At 44.8% G+C, this 17,392-nt stretch overlaps 1 protein-coding gene across 3 annotated transcripts in view; it reads right to left on the bottom strand.

Annotated features, from left to right (window-relative positions):
• The window catches only part of UBE2F (ubiquitin conjugating enzyme E2 F (putative)), a 233,784-nt gene that overhangs the window by 61,459 nt on the left and 154,933 nt on the right, over positions 1 to 17,392 (bottom strand). For all 3 annotated transcript variants that reach the window (XM_063429974.1, XM_063429977.1, XM_063429976.1), the window contains exon 7: positions 11,329 to 11,386. In XM_063429974.1, coding sequence (XP_063286044.1) covers positions 11,329 to 11,386 — 58 coding nt within the window. The remainder of the gene's footprint in view (positions 1 to 11,328; positions 11,387 to 17,392) is intronic.

The following is a 17,392-nucleotide window of genomic DNA, read 5'->3' as shown; positions in this document are numbered from 1 at the left end:
CAGCTCTGCCAGCCCCCCTCTCCCCCTCACTGAACTACCAATGCTGGACCACCAGGGAAGGACAGCCCCCCTCCCTGCCATATATCAAGCAGGGAGGGGGGACAAAAAAAAAATATAGTAATAATAAAAAAAATAATTAAATTAAATAATAATAAAAAATAATAATAATTAAACTAAATAAAAAATAATAATACTAAATCATAATAAAAAAATTACAATAAAAAAAATAAAAAAAAATTGCCCACCCCCCACCAAGGCTCTGCAACACACGCGCTCTGCCCTCGCACACTCGCGCTGCCCTCGCGCTGCCCTCGCGCTGCCCTCGCGCTGCCCTCGCGCTGCCCTCGCGCTGCCCTCGCGCTGCACTCGCGCTGCCCTCGCGCTGCACTCGCGCTGCCCTCGCGCTGCACTCGCGCTGCCCTCGCGCTGCACTCGCGCTGCCCTCGCGCTGCACTCGCGCTGCACTCGCGCTGCCCTCGCGCTGCACTCGCGCTGCCCTCGCGCTGCACTCGCGCTGCACTCGCGCTGCACTCGCACACTCGCGCTGCACTCGCACACTCGCGCTGCACTCGCACACTCGCGCTGCACTCGCACACTCGCGCTGCACTCGCACACTCGCGCTGCACTCGCACACTCGCGCTGCACTCGCACACTCGCGCTGCACTCGCACACTCGCGCTGCACTCGCACACTCGCGCTGCACTCGCACACTCGCGCTGCACTCGCACACTCGCGCTGCACTCGCACACTCGCGCTGCACTCGCACACTCGCGCTGCACTCGCACACTCGCGCTGCACTCGCACACTCGCGCTGCACTCGCACACTCGCGCTGCACTCGCACACTCGCGCTGCACTCGCACACTCGCGCTGCACTCGCACACTCGCGCTGCACTCGCACACTCGCGCTGCACTCGCACACTCGCGCTGCACTCGCACACTCGCGCTGCACTCGCACACTCGCGCTGCACTCGCACACTCGCGCTGCACTCGCACACTCGCGCTGCACTCGCACACTCGCGCTGCACTCGCACACTCGCGCTGCACTCGCACACTCGCGCTGCACTCGCACACTCGCGCTGCACTCGCACACTCGCGCTGCACTCGCACACTCGCGCTGCACTCGCACACTCGCGCTGCACTCGCACACTCGCGCTGCACTCGCACACTCGCGCTGCACTCGCACACTCGCGCTGCACTCGCACACTCGCGCTGCACTCGCACACTCGCGCTGCACTCATACACTCGCGCTGCACTCATACACTCGCGCTGCACTCATACACTCACGCTGCACTCATACACTCACGCTGCATTCATACACTCACGCTGCATTCATACACTCACGCTGCATTCATACACTCACGCTGCATTCATACACTCACGCTGCATTCATACACTCACGCTGCATTCATACACACACACTGCATTCATTATACACACACTGCATTCATTATACACACACTGCATTCATTATACACACACTGTAAATAAATATTCAATTAATATATTTTTTTTAGGATCTAATTGTATTTAGAAATTTACCAGTAGCTGCTGCATTTCCCACCCTAGTCTTATACTCGAGTCAATACGTTTTCCCAGTTTTTTGGGGTAAAATTAGGGGCCTCGGCTTATATTCGGGTAGGCTTATACTCGAGTATATACGGTAAATAAAAATGTCACTGCATGACAAACGGACTTGCAAAATTGGGACACTAAACACACTTATGAAGGTGCTCAAGCCTTGTTTTTCTCAAATAACAAATTTTGTAACTTCTGAGAGAGTCTTGAACTGCCTACACAAATGTAGAATGATGTATACTGAAATTTCCTTTTGATATAATTACTTTTGAGCTGAGAAAGAATCAGAAATCAATGTAATATTGTTTACTTCTCTTAATTTTAGAGACCACTAGTCATGTGTTATGCGTTATCATAGTTTGCAGAATAGTCACAGTGCCACATTGCAGGTGGAACCACGGAGTAGTGCATTAAACGGTAAGTATGTTTGATTTAATTTTTGACAATATTTTTAAGACAGTATTTCTACCAGACAGCTGCTGGAGGCAGTTCCTGGATGTTTACAGGCTTTTGGTTCGGTAAAGGACGCTGGACGTCCTCACGCTCTGCATGAGGACATCCAGCTTCAGATATTTCCCCTTAAGAAAGCATTGATTTAAGAGAGAGCTATTGTGCTAGGAATACATCTTTGTATTCCTGCCACTTATAGTATACTTTTGATGCATTAAAAAACAAATATGTTAAAATGTAATTCTACGACAACTTATTGATAAACATATTGAGACGTAAAGAATAAAATGCATATTTCTTCTTATAGTTAACTAGTCCTGGTGATTTTAACCATAAGCCTTTGTTGGATGATGTACAAAAGTCAATAGTTTTGGCTTCCAATTTCTCTGCCTCTTGAGATGCATAACACAAAGCAGTAACCCACCTTAGAATGCTACATTCTACAACATCTGCAGCATTTTTTTCCTGAGGCATTTTAACTCTAGTACATCCTTCAATTAGATCAACCGAATTCAATAATTTCCATTGATGTAAAATAAGCTCTCCATATTAAACATTCAACCCTCACACATCAGGGTCTTTTCAGACTTTGTCTCATGAACTAAATATGGACAATAACCATGAGCGAGAATCTTGAAGGTCAAGTCATACAGATCAAATTGGCCACATTCCAGAAATACAACTGTCAAGGGAATTCCTTGAAGGTTTTTAACGAACGTCAACTAAAATCCATTTCGAAGGCTACAAATAAAACAAAAAATAACCAAATGTCTTAGTATGGGTTTTACCACAGAGGGTGAGATGAAAGAGCATGTGTAAAAAGGCAACAAAAAGACATTGAATACACAAGAAAGCATGAACAATGCATCAAAAGAATACCTTTCAAGATCATATAGCAAGAAAAACACAATAAGTTACTTATGATAAATTTAATTTCCATTGAATTAGTGACAGTACAACAATTGAGCCTTTAGAAGTTCCAGGATCACCTGGGACCTACTGGACCACCATGAAATTAATTATTGCTTCCCCTGCCTTCACAGAAGGTCAGATTATTTGGCAAAGTCACATTGACCCTCTAACCCTATCTCACTAGCCCCCTTCAGCCATGTCTCACTAGCCTCCCCCAGCCCTGTCTCACTAGCCCTGTTACACTCACCACCCTCTCATAACCACTTAGAAACCCCCAACACTCATATTCAAAACCCCAACCCTGTCACTCTTAGTCCCTAACTGTGGCATGCTCACCTACCCTCATACCTTCTCCCCAAACCCTATCACACTTACCCAATGGATGTCTGTGTATATATCTCTGTGTCAATGTGTGTAAGTTCCAGTGGTGTATCTGTGTATGTGTCTGTAGCTTTGTGTCTGTGTATTTGCATGTCTGTTGCTGTGTGTGTCTGTGTATCTGTATGTTACAGTGTAAACACTACACACAAATGCACGCCTGCATTCAAAAGCCAACATTCATACACAAATACTCCTTAGAAAAACATGCTTAAATTTGAACACACACACATTGCTCAGTGCTAAATACAACCCTGCAAGGATGGGCAAATTGTAGATCCCCAGCTAGCAATGCATTGTGGACTTGTACGACAGATATGGATCTACATTTCGGCCAACCTTGTACTAGAAGGCAATCACAGTATATGTGTGTGTGTCAGTATGTATGTTAGTAACACACAGATTGCATGCCAGGGAGTGGGGAGGCAAGATCCAGGGGGCCCAAGCAAATGCTTGTCCAGGGTCCAACCATCATTACAGACGGCCTAGGGGATAACCACTGAAGATCAAAAGGTAGGAATTCCCGTTTCATTATGAAAAATGTTCTATGGGAATTGATTGATTGATTCTATTGATTCTTGATTGAAGGTCTAGTCACAAGAAAAGTTGTTTTCCATTATAATAATTAAAGCAAAATCATGTAGAGGTATGAAAGGGTTTCAAATAAGTTGAAAATGAACTAGGTTGAGGTCTTGTGGAGCAGCGAGCTCACGCACTGCTGTTGAATTGTTGGAACTGCCCTTTAATGCAAGGATGAAAAAACACCAGTTTTCCATACTGCCTTTATTTCTCTAAAACTGGAATACTGATTTTATTCTTCCTGTTTCAATAACCTTTTGTTGTAAGGATCTGTAAATAAGTTCCCAAGCCCTGACTTGATGCACTTGCAGTAAGAACCAAATTAATTTGTCCTTGAACTGGATTACAGATGATAGAAAGGGTGGTCTTTAGAATGAGTGAAGTTGCACTGTTGTGCACGGCCTGGCTACCATTTTCTAATTCAGCAGAAAGGTTCATTGGCACCATTATTTGAGAATATTTATCTAAAATAGTGTTAAAAAACCATGGACTTTCATGACCAGTCTTAAGGAACAAGATTCAAGCTTGGAGAGCTTGTTCACTTGTTTTAATTTAATCGGCTTTTCTTTCAGTTGAGGAGTGTTAATCTGACTTGGGAATACTATTGACATAGTTGCAAAAGGTGAGAGTTTTTCAAACTTGTAATACAACCATTTTAGTATTTTAGTCACTAAGCAGACTTTGCTATGACCAGAGAGTCATCTAGAAAAGGTATTATGTGAATACCTTTCTCTTTGAGAAACTTGAGTTGTACAATGGGGATCAGAAGTGTTTTTTCCCCAGTTAAGCAAACCGCAAAAAGCAAACCACTTTTGGGCATTGCATCCTAAGACTCATCATTGTCTTCAACAAAAAATAAGGTTTTACAATGTTGTGTATTAAAGTTATGGTGACAGAGGTCCCAGGGCACCGTTTGCTGTAATTCATGGTTTAAACCTTTGTTTGCTTTATAAGGTTTGAAACTGTGTTTGCTTTATTAAGTACCCGTGATTCTTCTGGTCTGAGTTGGTCTGATAAAGCAGAGGTACATGCCAGGTTTAAACAGTATTCATTTACTGAAAGCCATTAGCAATCTAAGCCAACAAAAACTAAACCTAGTATGAATTGGTATAATAATGCAAAAGTATGAACTATTGCTTTATTAGAACAACTCAGGCACTATCTTGCTTTGTCAAGCATCTGTAGTCATTTCAATTTAGCTGCTCAGAAATAGTTTGAAACATCAGTGGATGTGGCTTTCTCAAAATGGGATTAAAAAAAAAAAAGGTCATACAACCAATGCTATATCAATAGAGCAGTGTTTCTGCTCTATGCTTGTGAGTATTACGCTTATCACTCTTTTATACTCTATTTTCTCACAATTGAGAGCACTATTGTTGCCTTTTATCTTCCCTTTGGAGCCTTGGATTGCCAGACGGTGCTGACGGACACATCTTTCCACATCCCATAAGCAGGGATTATACCGATGTATGCTCTTCACACCAGAGCTGGCCATAGCTCTTTTAAATGCGAGTTCTCTACCTCGTTACTTACTGCACTTTTGGACTCTAGACATCCTGCACTATTGGTTGCTTTCTGCCTCTTCTCCATTTCATATATACAAACTAACACCCTGTCCCAGTCCCACTGAAGAGAATACATCTTATCAAGTTTCCCTGATTATCTACTGCTACTCTAGCGAGACCTCTTACCCTATCTAAGACTATTTTATTTGTATTGGCGCAGCCCTACAAATATAGGTTTATCATATACATTTGAACAACTTTAGCAATTTACATAATTCGGCGGCAGAAAACATTTTGACTATTAGATTGACAAGGAAGCACCAGAAACACTACAGTGCACCTTAACATGTTAATGTTAAATGTCAGAGCCCATCCCCTTTACCACTAAGATAGATGGTATCCATAGGTAACTGCAAAATGTAACTATCCTGTTCCCAAGTGATATTGTACCATCCCAAAATTCTAAGAATGCTCCTGCAAGATATGGTTCGCAATTCTTAGTGTGCATATGAAGATGGTATGTTAAAAGTGGAAGAAGCAGTCGTCATCTATAGATAAAATGAATACTTATCAAAAGACTGCCTTGTCATCCACAAAATGTGTGAATGACAACACCAGCATATATTTATAAAATATTTGATGGGTAAAAAAAAACACCATATAAAATCTAAATTCAATTCCAAATCCTTTGTTGACAAAGCCTATGCATGAACAGGACAGGGTGTGTTTTAGGTAACTTCACTGGTAGTACGGTTGTGTGTTTACATGTGCAAAGACTCAAACTACAAGAGACAGAGCTCAGCAGATCCTAGGTATGGATATCCATGAAGCAGAATTTATATGATGCAACTTCTCATTATGTAGAATCTCTTCCCCCATCAGGTCACTATGCCTGTTCAGGTTGATGTGATAGTTGTCATGCCGACAGTACTGACTGCAAAGGATGCAGCAGGCAGGAGATCATATCATTTATAATAAGATTGTGTGGGAAGCAATCCTTTGCTTAGGCCTAATGTTGCCCATTTTATTAAAACTTTGCTGTTTTGACATTGAAATAATTATAGCATTAAAGTTTACCTAATTAACACATATTTTGCTAGAGGAGCATTATATGTCTGGTTCTTGTGGCAAGAGGTGAAGAGTTCTCTGCCACCCAGAATTAGCAGATGAAGTATATATGAACAATATTTAATTATAAAACTCCAAAGTGATCATTTCAGGCTTTACAATAGGATGACAGCTTCAAACAGTTACATAAAAATCAACATGACAGCAAGGGCCGTGTTCATTAGTAACTAATTTCGATAAGACCTCTAATATGAATGTGGTCTAAGACTTAATACATTAACGGTCATATATTTAAAAGCCTATTTACAAAGCCTTGGCTGCTATCACTATTTACGTAGTTTCTTCAAGCTGAAAATTCACTGGCAGAAACTTGGATGGGATTTTGCTTTTACTGTGTTTTACACTATTTTAAACACAGTACAATTATAATAATAACTAGAAAAGCTACAATTTCTGGGGAAATTGTGTGAAGTGTTCTTGCCTCCACCAGTAGTCTACAACTGGAGTGGGCGGAGTAACTATTATTTATTTAGCACATTTAAATGCAACGTTGTTGCCCAAAGTGCTTCACAGTTACATTAAAACATACATTTATAAAAACATTAGCAGGTGTACAAAAGGCCCTGTCTATGACATCACTTGCTGCTGCAGCCTGGCACAGGTCAGAGTATTTTGGCGGTTGCCATCTTCAAACGGTCGTATTTTTAAAACTATAAATCCTACAGTGAAGAGCTTTATATTGTGAGAGTCACAAGACCCAGACCTACATTTTGATGTATCGTATGTCTCTGAAGTATTAAACATGAAGGCACAGTCGCAGTTTAGAAATTGCCCTTCAAATGTGAGCTTTGCAGAGTGTAGTTTTAATGAATGTCAATGGACGGCGTGAGTTGCAAACAAATGGTCATTATGTGAAATCTATCAGGACTATGGCTTAGTGACAGCAGGGATAGCTGAACGTTTTGATATAAGATTTGTGTAGGTGGGCTTGAAAATGAGGGAGTGGTGGCAGTTTAGAAATCATGTCCTGATTTTTCAGCTTTGCCAACTCCCACTCTAGCTTTGAACATTTTGCCATTCATTCCTATTGGACCAATTTCGCCACAAGAACGACGATATTTCGAGAACCATTCGGCGAAACGTTCCACAAAGTAATAGCACACCAATCGGGAACAATCCGCACGTTTCGGTATATTACTGTCTATGTAGTGTAAAAACCGTGGGAGGAGTTAGGGTGGTAAATTTGGCTATAATAAGAATAATAATATATATGTGAGATAACAGTAAGTGGTCATGCTATGCAAGACACTTAATAAAACAACACACAAACTAATTAAAGGAAGAGAACAACACCTCAGGAAGAGGAGTGCTACATAAACAATGCTGAACTCAGACTGAAATGAGCATGAATATTTTATCATGTATTTTAAGATCAATGGGAGCTCTGCTCTACTCTAATCACTGGAAATCTTTTGCATTAAGCAACTTTGGCAAGCTTTCAACATATTTAGCAAAGAATTCACCAGTGTTCAACTTTGAGAGGGATACTGGAAATGTTATCCCTTTAATCATGTTAATAAGTACTGGAAATTCTAATTTTACAGGACATCTTGGCCATTTCAAGGTACATGTGAACAGTCTGTAAGCACTTATTTTGATAAGTTAATTAAGTTCTCTGTTAGGTGACAGGGACCTTTGGAGACCTCCATTAAATATGCTGACAGTCGCGTGCCTCTAGTAAAAAGGGAGTGATTTAAAGGGACACTGCAGACGACATGCTCCATGTCTCAATCATAAAAGTGCAGATTTACAGAAGAATCAGCACTTTTATAAATGTATTTGGGGAAAACCCACCAGGCAGTGAGTGCATGACCAATTCTGTATGGACAGGAAGGGGAAACTGTCGTCATTAAGCCTCCCTTGGGCAGAGGGTAGCAGTGGTGAGAGAGGGTAGAGCAGTGGTGAGAGAGGGTAGAGCAGTGGTGAGAGAGGGTAGAGCAGTGGTGAGAGAGGGTAGAGCAGTGGTGAGAGAGGGTAGAGCAGTGGTGAGAGAGGGTAGAGCAGTGGTGAGAGAGGGTAGAGCAGTGGTGAGAGAGGGTAGAGCAGTGGTGAGAGAGGGTAGAGCAGTGGTGAGAGAGGGTAGAGCAGTGGTGAGAGAGGGTAGAGCAGTGGTGAGAGAGGGTAGAGCAGTGGTGAGAGAGGGTAGAGCAGTGGTGAGAGAGGGTAGAGCAGTGGTGAGAGAGGGTAGAGCAGTGGTGAGAGAGGGTAGAGCAGTGGTGAGAGAGGGTAGAGCAGTGGTGAGAGAGGGTAGAGCAGTGGTGAGAGAGGGTAGAGCAGTGGTGAGAGAGGGTAGAGCAGTGGTGAGAGAGGGTAGAGCAGTGGTGAGAGAGGGTAGAGCAGTGGTGAGAGAGGGTAGAGCAGTGGTGAGAGAGGGTAGAGCAGTGGTGAGAGAGGGTAGAGCAGTGGTGAGAGAGGGTAGAGCAGTGGTGAGAGAGGGTAGAGCAGTGGTGAGAGAGGGTAGAGCAGTGGTGAGAGAGGGTAGAGCAGTGGTGAGAGAGGGTAGAGCAGTGGTGAGAGAGGGTAGAGCAGTGGTGAGAGAGGGTAGAGCAGTGGTGAGAGAGGGTAGAGCAGTGGTGAGAGAGGGTAGAGCAGTGGTGAGAGAGGGTAGAGCAGTGGTGAGAGAGGGTAGAGCAGTGGTGAGAGAGGGTAGAGCAGTGGTGAGAGAGGGTAGAGCAGTGGTGAGAGAGGGTAGAGCAGTGGTGAGAGAGGGTAGAGCAGTGGTGAGAGAGGGTAGAGCAGTGGTGAGAGAGGGTAGAGCAGTGGTGAGAGAGGGTAGAGCAGTGTTGAGAGAGGGTAGAGCAGTGGTGAGAGAGGGTAGAGCAGTGGTGAGAGAGGGTAGAGCAGTGGTGAGAGAGGGTAGAGCAGTGGTGAGAGAGGGTAGAGCAGTGGTGAGAGAGGGTAGCAGTGGTGAGAGAGGGTAGCAGTGGTGAGAGAGGGTAGCAGTGGTGAGAGAGGGTAGCAGTGGTGAGAGAGGGCTCGCCACTGGAGAAAAATGTGAGTAAATGTTAGTTTGGGGGTGTGCCTTGGCATAGAACTGGCTAAAGGAACACTCCAAACATTAATTCCAAATATCAGTTTTAAAGCTGGTGTGTTCCTTTATGTGTGTCAGAGTTTAGATACAGTCTCCAGGACAGTGGTTACACAAACGTAAAATAATCCTTAATCCTTACCAGTAACCCAAAATACACTAGTATTAATTATATAAAAGTCTTGTGTACATTGTAAAATAAAACAAAGAACGATTTTCATCAAGAAAAGTTTACTTTGGCAGCCTCCCACTCCATGTTGCTGGGCGTAAATCAATACATCCAAAATTAATACAATGCTTACTCACAAATTAACGCTTTTATTTTCCACGAAAACCTCCACTTCCTGTGGAGGGAGAGTCCCTTACTGGCATCAAATCTCTTCGTCCCTTTACTCTATCAGAATGTCACTCAAATTAAAATTGTCAGAGTTTAACTGCAATACAACTCAAAATACATGTTTTTGGAAATTAGTCTATGTGAATAAGATAATTTGGTCTTGTTATAAACGGCACTTTCATTTACATAAATTGATTTCAGTAGGTCACAAAGTCCCCTAAAATGTTCTTGAATGGCTCTGCCCCTTACAACACCGCTAGCAGCTCCATTTAAAACGATAGTGCCACTCCTTAGCCACTTGAAATGCTGACAGCATGTGGATTATGTAGGTTTGTCTAGGTTTTGAGTAAAACCCAAAGATTAAAGGACCACTCTAGGCACCCAGACCACTTCAGCTTAATGAAGTGGTCTGGGTGCCAGGTCCAGCTAGGGTTAACTAATTGTTTTATAAACATAGCAGTTTCAGAGAAACTGCTATGTTTATCAATTAGTTAAGCCTTTCCCCTAATTCTCTAGTGGCTGTCTCACTGACAGCCGCTAGAGGCGCTTGCGTGATTCTCACTGTGAAAATCACAGTGAGAGCACGCAAGCGTCCATAGGAAAGCATTATGAATGCTTTCCTATGTGACCGGCTGAATGCGCGCGCAGCTCTTGCCGCGCGTGCGCATTCAGCCGACGGGGAGGAACGGAGGCGGAGAGGAGGAGGAGAGCTCCCCGCCCAGCGCTGGAAAAAGGTAAGTTTTTACCCCTTTCCCCTTTCCAGAGCCGGGCGGGAGTGGGTCCCTGAGGGTGGGGGCACCCTCAGGGCACTCTAGTGCCAGGAAAACGAGTATGCTTTCCTGGCACTAGAGTGGTCCTTTAAGGCCAACACCATTCCTTTCCATAATAAAAATCCCCATCTATACAAAGAAATTATGACTCACAAATAAATGCGGTCATACTCGCCCACAAACAGATCACACTTTTGAAATTAAATTAAAGCCTACATAAGGTGGCTGTATTGGCAGCTTTTAAGGTTAAATAGAAAAATACTACATAATATGTTCACAATGTGTTTCACCCTCACGGGATTAAATTGACCTAAAATATAGAATTAACACCTTCAACTTCCGCAACCAATGAATCTTCAGGTCACTGAGTATTTTTAGCTACTTGGTCATCCCATAAATGTATAATACCTTTCTGAATAAGAATGCACACATTTTTTTAAAGTATATCACTGATTGTATGGGAAGAGAAATAGATAAATATATGGAGGTTATTTAAATGTTGTGTTGCCCTGGATACACTCATTGCATTCATATACCAATACTGGCAGGTGGATAATTGCATAACAAGCGAACATATATAAGCAAATTGGAGTGGGTGCAAACCAAGTAAAATATTTATTGTACGAGGCACAGGTATCAGGGCAATTATTAAAGCCGGCGATGTACCTTTAACGTTCTTGTTGGGGCCCAGCCCGTTCCATCTATTGAATGCTCCCTCAGCAAACTGAAAGAGACAAAAGTTGTATCAGTGAAAGGGTTAACTTTTCTTAAGATGAATCATAAGCTATCAACGTTGTAAATTGCAAGGACGTCACGTAGCCTAGTTTTGCACACAACCCTATCTTTGCACCCTCTTATTACAAGCCCCCCTTAGATAATCTTATGAACAATGAATGGCTATAACATGCTGCTTGCATAGGACTTTACATGCTATGTTTACTTCTATGTCAACACTTTATTGGTAATTAAAGGACCACTATAGTGCCAGGAAAACATACTCATTTTCCTGGCACTATAGTGCCCTGAGGCTGCCCCCACCCTCAGGGTCCCACTCCCGTGGCGCTGAAGGGGGAGGAAGGGGTTAATCCCTTACCTTTTTCCAGCGCCGGGCTCCCTCGGCGCTGGGACTCTCCTCCCTCTTCTGACGTCCCTGGCTGAATGCGCATGCGCGGCAAGAGCTGTGCGCGCATTCAGCCAGTCCAAAGGAAAGCATTCTCAATGCTTTCCTATGGACGCTGGTGTCTTCTCACTGTGACAATCACAGTGAGAAGCGTGGAAGCGCCTCTAGCGGCTGTCAATGAGACAGCCACTAGAGCCTGGATTAACCCATAGGTAAACATAGCAGTTTCTCTGAAACTGCTATGTTTACAGCAAAAAGGGTTAAACCTAGCTGGACCTGGCACCCAGACAACTTCATTAAGCTGAAGTGGTCTGGGTGCCTATAGTGGTCCTTTAATAAAACTCCCCCTAGACTTCACCTTTATTGTGTTTTGCCTTATAAGCTTTGTTCTCTGCAACAAACTTTGAAACTGACTTCTTTGTATGGTCTACCTCCCTGAATACTTGAGGCATGGTACAATGCGGATAGAACTTTAAAGGGAAACTATAGTGCCAGGAAAACAAAGTTGTTTTTTTCTGGCATAATAGCTCCCTATAGTGCATTCATTCCCTCCTCCCCCCCCCCCCCCCATGGTACAGAAGGGGTTAAAGCCCCCTTTTGTCACTTACCTGCATCCAGCTCCGATGTCCCTCTGTGCTGGTTTGTGCTCAGCCTCCGCTCCTCCCCTGCTGACTGATGTCGCAATGGATGCACTCGCATTAGTATTTTCTCCATAGGGAAGCATGTATAATTCTTTCCTGTGGGGTTTTGGGTGACACTGGATGTCCTCATGCTTCTAGAGGGACTTCTGGGTTGTCACCTAACAACCCGGAAGTCCCTCTAGAAGCAGTCTAGTAGACAGCCACTAGAGGTGGAGTTAACCCTCAAAGATAATTATTCCAGTTTATTAAAAACTACAAGAATTACTTTTGTAGGGTTAAGGGACCTGGGACACTGCACCAAGACCACTTCAATGAGCTGAAGTGGTTTGGGTGCCTACAGTGTCCTTTTAGGTCCATGGCAGTAGAATTATGGTGATCACCAAGGAGAAGTTCCAACACTCAGTTAGGCATCAGAGCAATCACTACTACATTACTTTACTTCTAGCTGCATGGACATGAGTATGTGGAGGATAGCAATGCATAAAAGGCTCAATGGGGCAAGTGGTGTGAGTAATTTGCATCAGAGTTATAGAATCTCTGCTCAGCCAGGTTTGTGAGCAAGATATACTTAAAATACTGTACTCCTAAACAGAGGCATAACTAGAAACCACAGGGCCCCGGTGCGAACATTTTCAGTGTGGCAGGGTGGATTGGGGTGACGGTGTGTGTGACAGTTAAACAGACACACAGGTGCATACACTGACACACATGCAGATAAACCAACAAGCACACACTGACACACATGCAGATAAACCAACAAGCACACACTGACATACATGAAGATAAACAGACACACATACAGATACACAGACACACATAGATACACATACAGATACACAGACACACATAGATACACATACAGATACACAGACACACATAGATACACATACAGATACACAGACACACATAGATACACATACAGATACACAGACACACATAGATACACATACAGATACACAGACACACATAGATACACATACAGATACACAGACACACATAGATACACATACAGATACACAGACACACATAGATACACATACAGATACACAGACACACATAGATACACATACAGATACACAGACACTTAAGAACAAACATTCAGATACACAGAATGACACTCATACAGATACAAACAGTGACATACAGAAACAGAGACAGACGCGCACAGAGACAGACGCGCACAGAGACAGACGCGCACAGAGACAGACGCGCACAGAGACAGACGCGCGCACAGAGACAGACGCGCGCACAGAGACAGACGCGCGCACAGAGACAGACGCGCGCACAGAGACAGACGCGCGCACAGAGACAGACGCGCGCACAGAGACAGACGCGCGCACAGAGACAGACGCGCGCACAGAGACAGACGCGCGCACAGAGACAGACGCGCGCACAGAGACAGACGCGCACAGAGACAGACGCGCACAGAGACAGACGCGCACAGAGACAGACGCGCACAGAGACAGACGCGCACAGAGACAGACGCGCACAGAGACAGACGCGCACAGAGACAGACGCGCACAGAGACAGACGCGCACAGAGACAGACGCGCACAGAGACAGACGCGCACAGAGACAGACGCGCACAGAGACAGACGCGCACAGAGACAGACGCGCACAGAGACAGACGCGCACAGAGACAGACGCGCACAGAGACAGACGCGCACAGAGACAGACACACACAGAGACAGACACACACACACAGAGACAGACACACACACACAGAGACAGACACACACACACAGAGACAGACACACACACACAGAGACAGACACACACACACAGAGACAGACACACACACACAGAGACAGACACACACACACAGAGACAGACACACACACACAGAGACAGACACACACACACAGAGACAGACACACACACACAGAGACAGACACACACACACAGAGACAGACACACACACACAGAGACAGACACACAGAGACAGACACACACACAGAGACAGAGACACACACAGAGACAGACACACACACAGAGACAGACACACACACAGAGACAGACACACACAGAGACAGACACACACAGAGACAGACACACACAGAGACAGACACACACAGAGACAGACACACACAGAGACAGACACACACAGAGACAGACACACACAGAGACAGACACACACAGAGACAGACACACACAGAGACAGACACACACAGAGACAGACACACAGACACACACAGAGACAGACACAGACACACACAGAGACAGACACAGAGACACACACACACACAGACACAGACATGCAAAATTGTTTAGTCACCCTCCTGTTTCCTACCTTGGAGGGTGACTTCCCTGGGGTCCTGTGGCTGGCTCAGGCTGATGGGAGTCAGAGGTCCCACTCTGGCTCCCTCGTCCTGCGCGGCTTAGTGATTGCTGGGAGGATGTGACCGGGGCTGTCACTTCCACCCATGCTGACCTCATCACAAGGGGGGCAGTCACGCTGTTAAAGCTCTGCAACGCTGACCGGGCCAATGGAACTACTTTGCCATCAGGTGGCCCAAACATCATGGACAACCCGAATGGCTTCTGAACGTGCAGGAGTCCACAGAGTGGTCGGGTCCCGCACGCAGCTGCGACCGTGGTAGGTCCACTACTTAGAAACAATATATTTATGAACATACAAATACAGATAACCAAGAATCAATGCAGACATAAAGCTATGGGAAGAAAACAAACATACAACTTTATAGTTAACCTAGTTTGAACCGCAAGAAAAGCATATTGATATACAGATGAATGCATATGGATATATGCTGGTATGCATGAAACAGGTACACAATATTTCAACACACGTTTAAACCAGCAAAATAGACGCACAGGAAAAAGAGTAATGAAAGACAGATCACTGTGCAAATACATGCAGAAAGAAATTATCTGTGGTACAATCTAGCATTAGCATATAGACAATAAGGTGCTGATCAATGGAGACAGGCACTGTTGAATTTAGTGCAAATATCCAGCTAAAGAGATCTGACAGACATGTGCAACTATGTATCAGTTACTGGCAGGCTTTGTTTTTAAAACTTGATTTGATTACCATAAGTAGAATGGAGTTACTGGTAATTACTAAAATCATGAAAAAAGGCATTACATAGATTCAATAGGCTGCAACCTTTCAGCACTTTGTAGGATGTTTTATTGATCAAAACCTGTATCAGCAAACAAAAATGACCATCACTTGGCAGAGTCCATAATAAAAACAAATCCATATTTTTACAAGCTCTGCTCATGTAGAATACCAGCATTTTAACGGTTATTATCTTTCTCTATTTCACAAAACCATTTTGTTCCACATTACGATATTCAGTTAACCCCTTAAGGAAGAAGAAAAGTTCACAAAGCCAAAACAAAAGCTAGAATTTGACTATAAGTCTTTGATACTGTGTGTCTTTTTTTTGTAAATCTTTTTATTGAAAAGAAGTTCGCAAGAGAAGTAGGCTCACAGGCCTTCACGAGAAACATTTGTAAAGACATAATACAGATCAAGAGTCAATCTTTGTAAATACAAACTAACATTATGCGGAACAATGCTCAATTACATCGTCACTTCACATGAAGAGTAAAGTTGCATTTTATATAAGTATGCCATAAGAGCGATGTCTAATCATTTAAACTTTGTCCTACGCACGGACATGCATACATAATTGTCATCCAAGGCTTGGTGTATGACAGGGGTAGGCAACCTTTTAGCAGCACTGTGCCGATATAGGATTGTGATGTCCCGTAGCGTGTCGATCCTCAGGCCGTTGCTACCAGGCAAGCTAACCAAGCAATTGCTTGGGGCCCCGAGCTGGCCTGGGCCCCCAAGCAGGGCTGGCCATTTCTATAAGGCTGCAGCCGCCTGAGCGCTCTATAGAGAGCCTCAGGCGGCTGCAGCACTGCCTCTCTCGTCGTCTCCCCTTCCCTGTAGCGTGGCCGAGCTCCTCTTCCTCCTGTCAGTCCGGCTGGGTACCACGCGGTACAGGAGATTTAGTTTCCTGTTCCCGGCCGGACTGACAGGAAGTGCACCCTGAGCTCGGCCACGCTACAGGGAAGGGGAGGTGAGAAGAACATAGGGAGGGAGGGAGGGGGGGGGAGTAAAAAGAACATAGGCGGGGGAGTAAGAAGGACACCTGGGAGGGGAGTAAAAAGGACACGGGGGAGGGGAGTAAGAAGGACACAGGGGGAGGGGAATAAGAAGGACACAGGGGGAGGGGAATAAGAAAGACACGGGGAGGGTGGGAGGGGAGTAAGAAGGACATAGGGAGGGGAGTAAGAAGAACATGGGGAGGGGGGAGAGTAGTAAGAAGAACATAGGGGGGAGTAGTAAGAAGAACATAGGGAGGGGGAGGAGTAAGAAGAACATGGGGCAGAAAGAAGAACATAGGGAGGGGGGAAAGAGTAAGAAGAACACGGAGGTGGGAAGAGTAAGAAGAACACAGGGGTTGAGGAGATGAGGAGAACACAGGGTGGGGGGAGGTGAGGAGAAGGGGAGATTAGGAGAACACAGGGAGGGGGGAGGTGAGGAGAAGGGGAGATTAGGAGAACACAGGGAGGGGGATGGTGAGGAGAAGGGGAGATTAAAAGAACACAGGGAGGGGGTAAGGAGAAGGGGAGATGAGGAGAACACAGGGAGGGGGTGAGGAAAAGGGGAGATGAGGAGAATACAGGGAGGGGGTGAGGAGAAGGGGAGATGAGGAGAACACAGGGAGGGGGTGAGGAGAAGGGGAGATGAGTTGAACACAGGGAGGGAGGTGAGGAGAAGGGGAGATGAGGAGAACACAGGGAGGGGGGTGAGGAGAAGGGGAGATGAGGAGAACACAGAGGGGGGTGAGGAGAACACAGGGAGGGGGGTGAGGAGAAGGGAAGATGAGGAGAACACAGGGAATTTTCAATTGTTGAAAATGTTCAAGTTTTATGCACATTATATGCAACAGCAGTATTTGCACTGTAAACCTTTTTTATTTATATAAAGT

The sequence above is a fragment of the Pelobates fuscus genome, chromosome 8, assembly GCF_036172605.1.
Source record: "Pelobates fuscus isolate aPelFus1 chromosome 8, aPelFus1.pri, whole genome shotgun sequence".
Classification (NCBI taxonomy): Eukaryota; Metazoa; Chordata; class Amphibia; order Anura; family Pelobatidae; genus Pelobates; species Pelobates fuscus.
The sequence above is the reverse complement of the archived record's forward strand: the minus strand, read 5'-3'. Positions and strand labels throughout refer to the sequence as shown.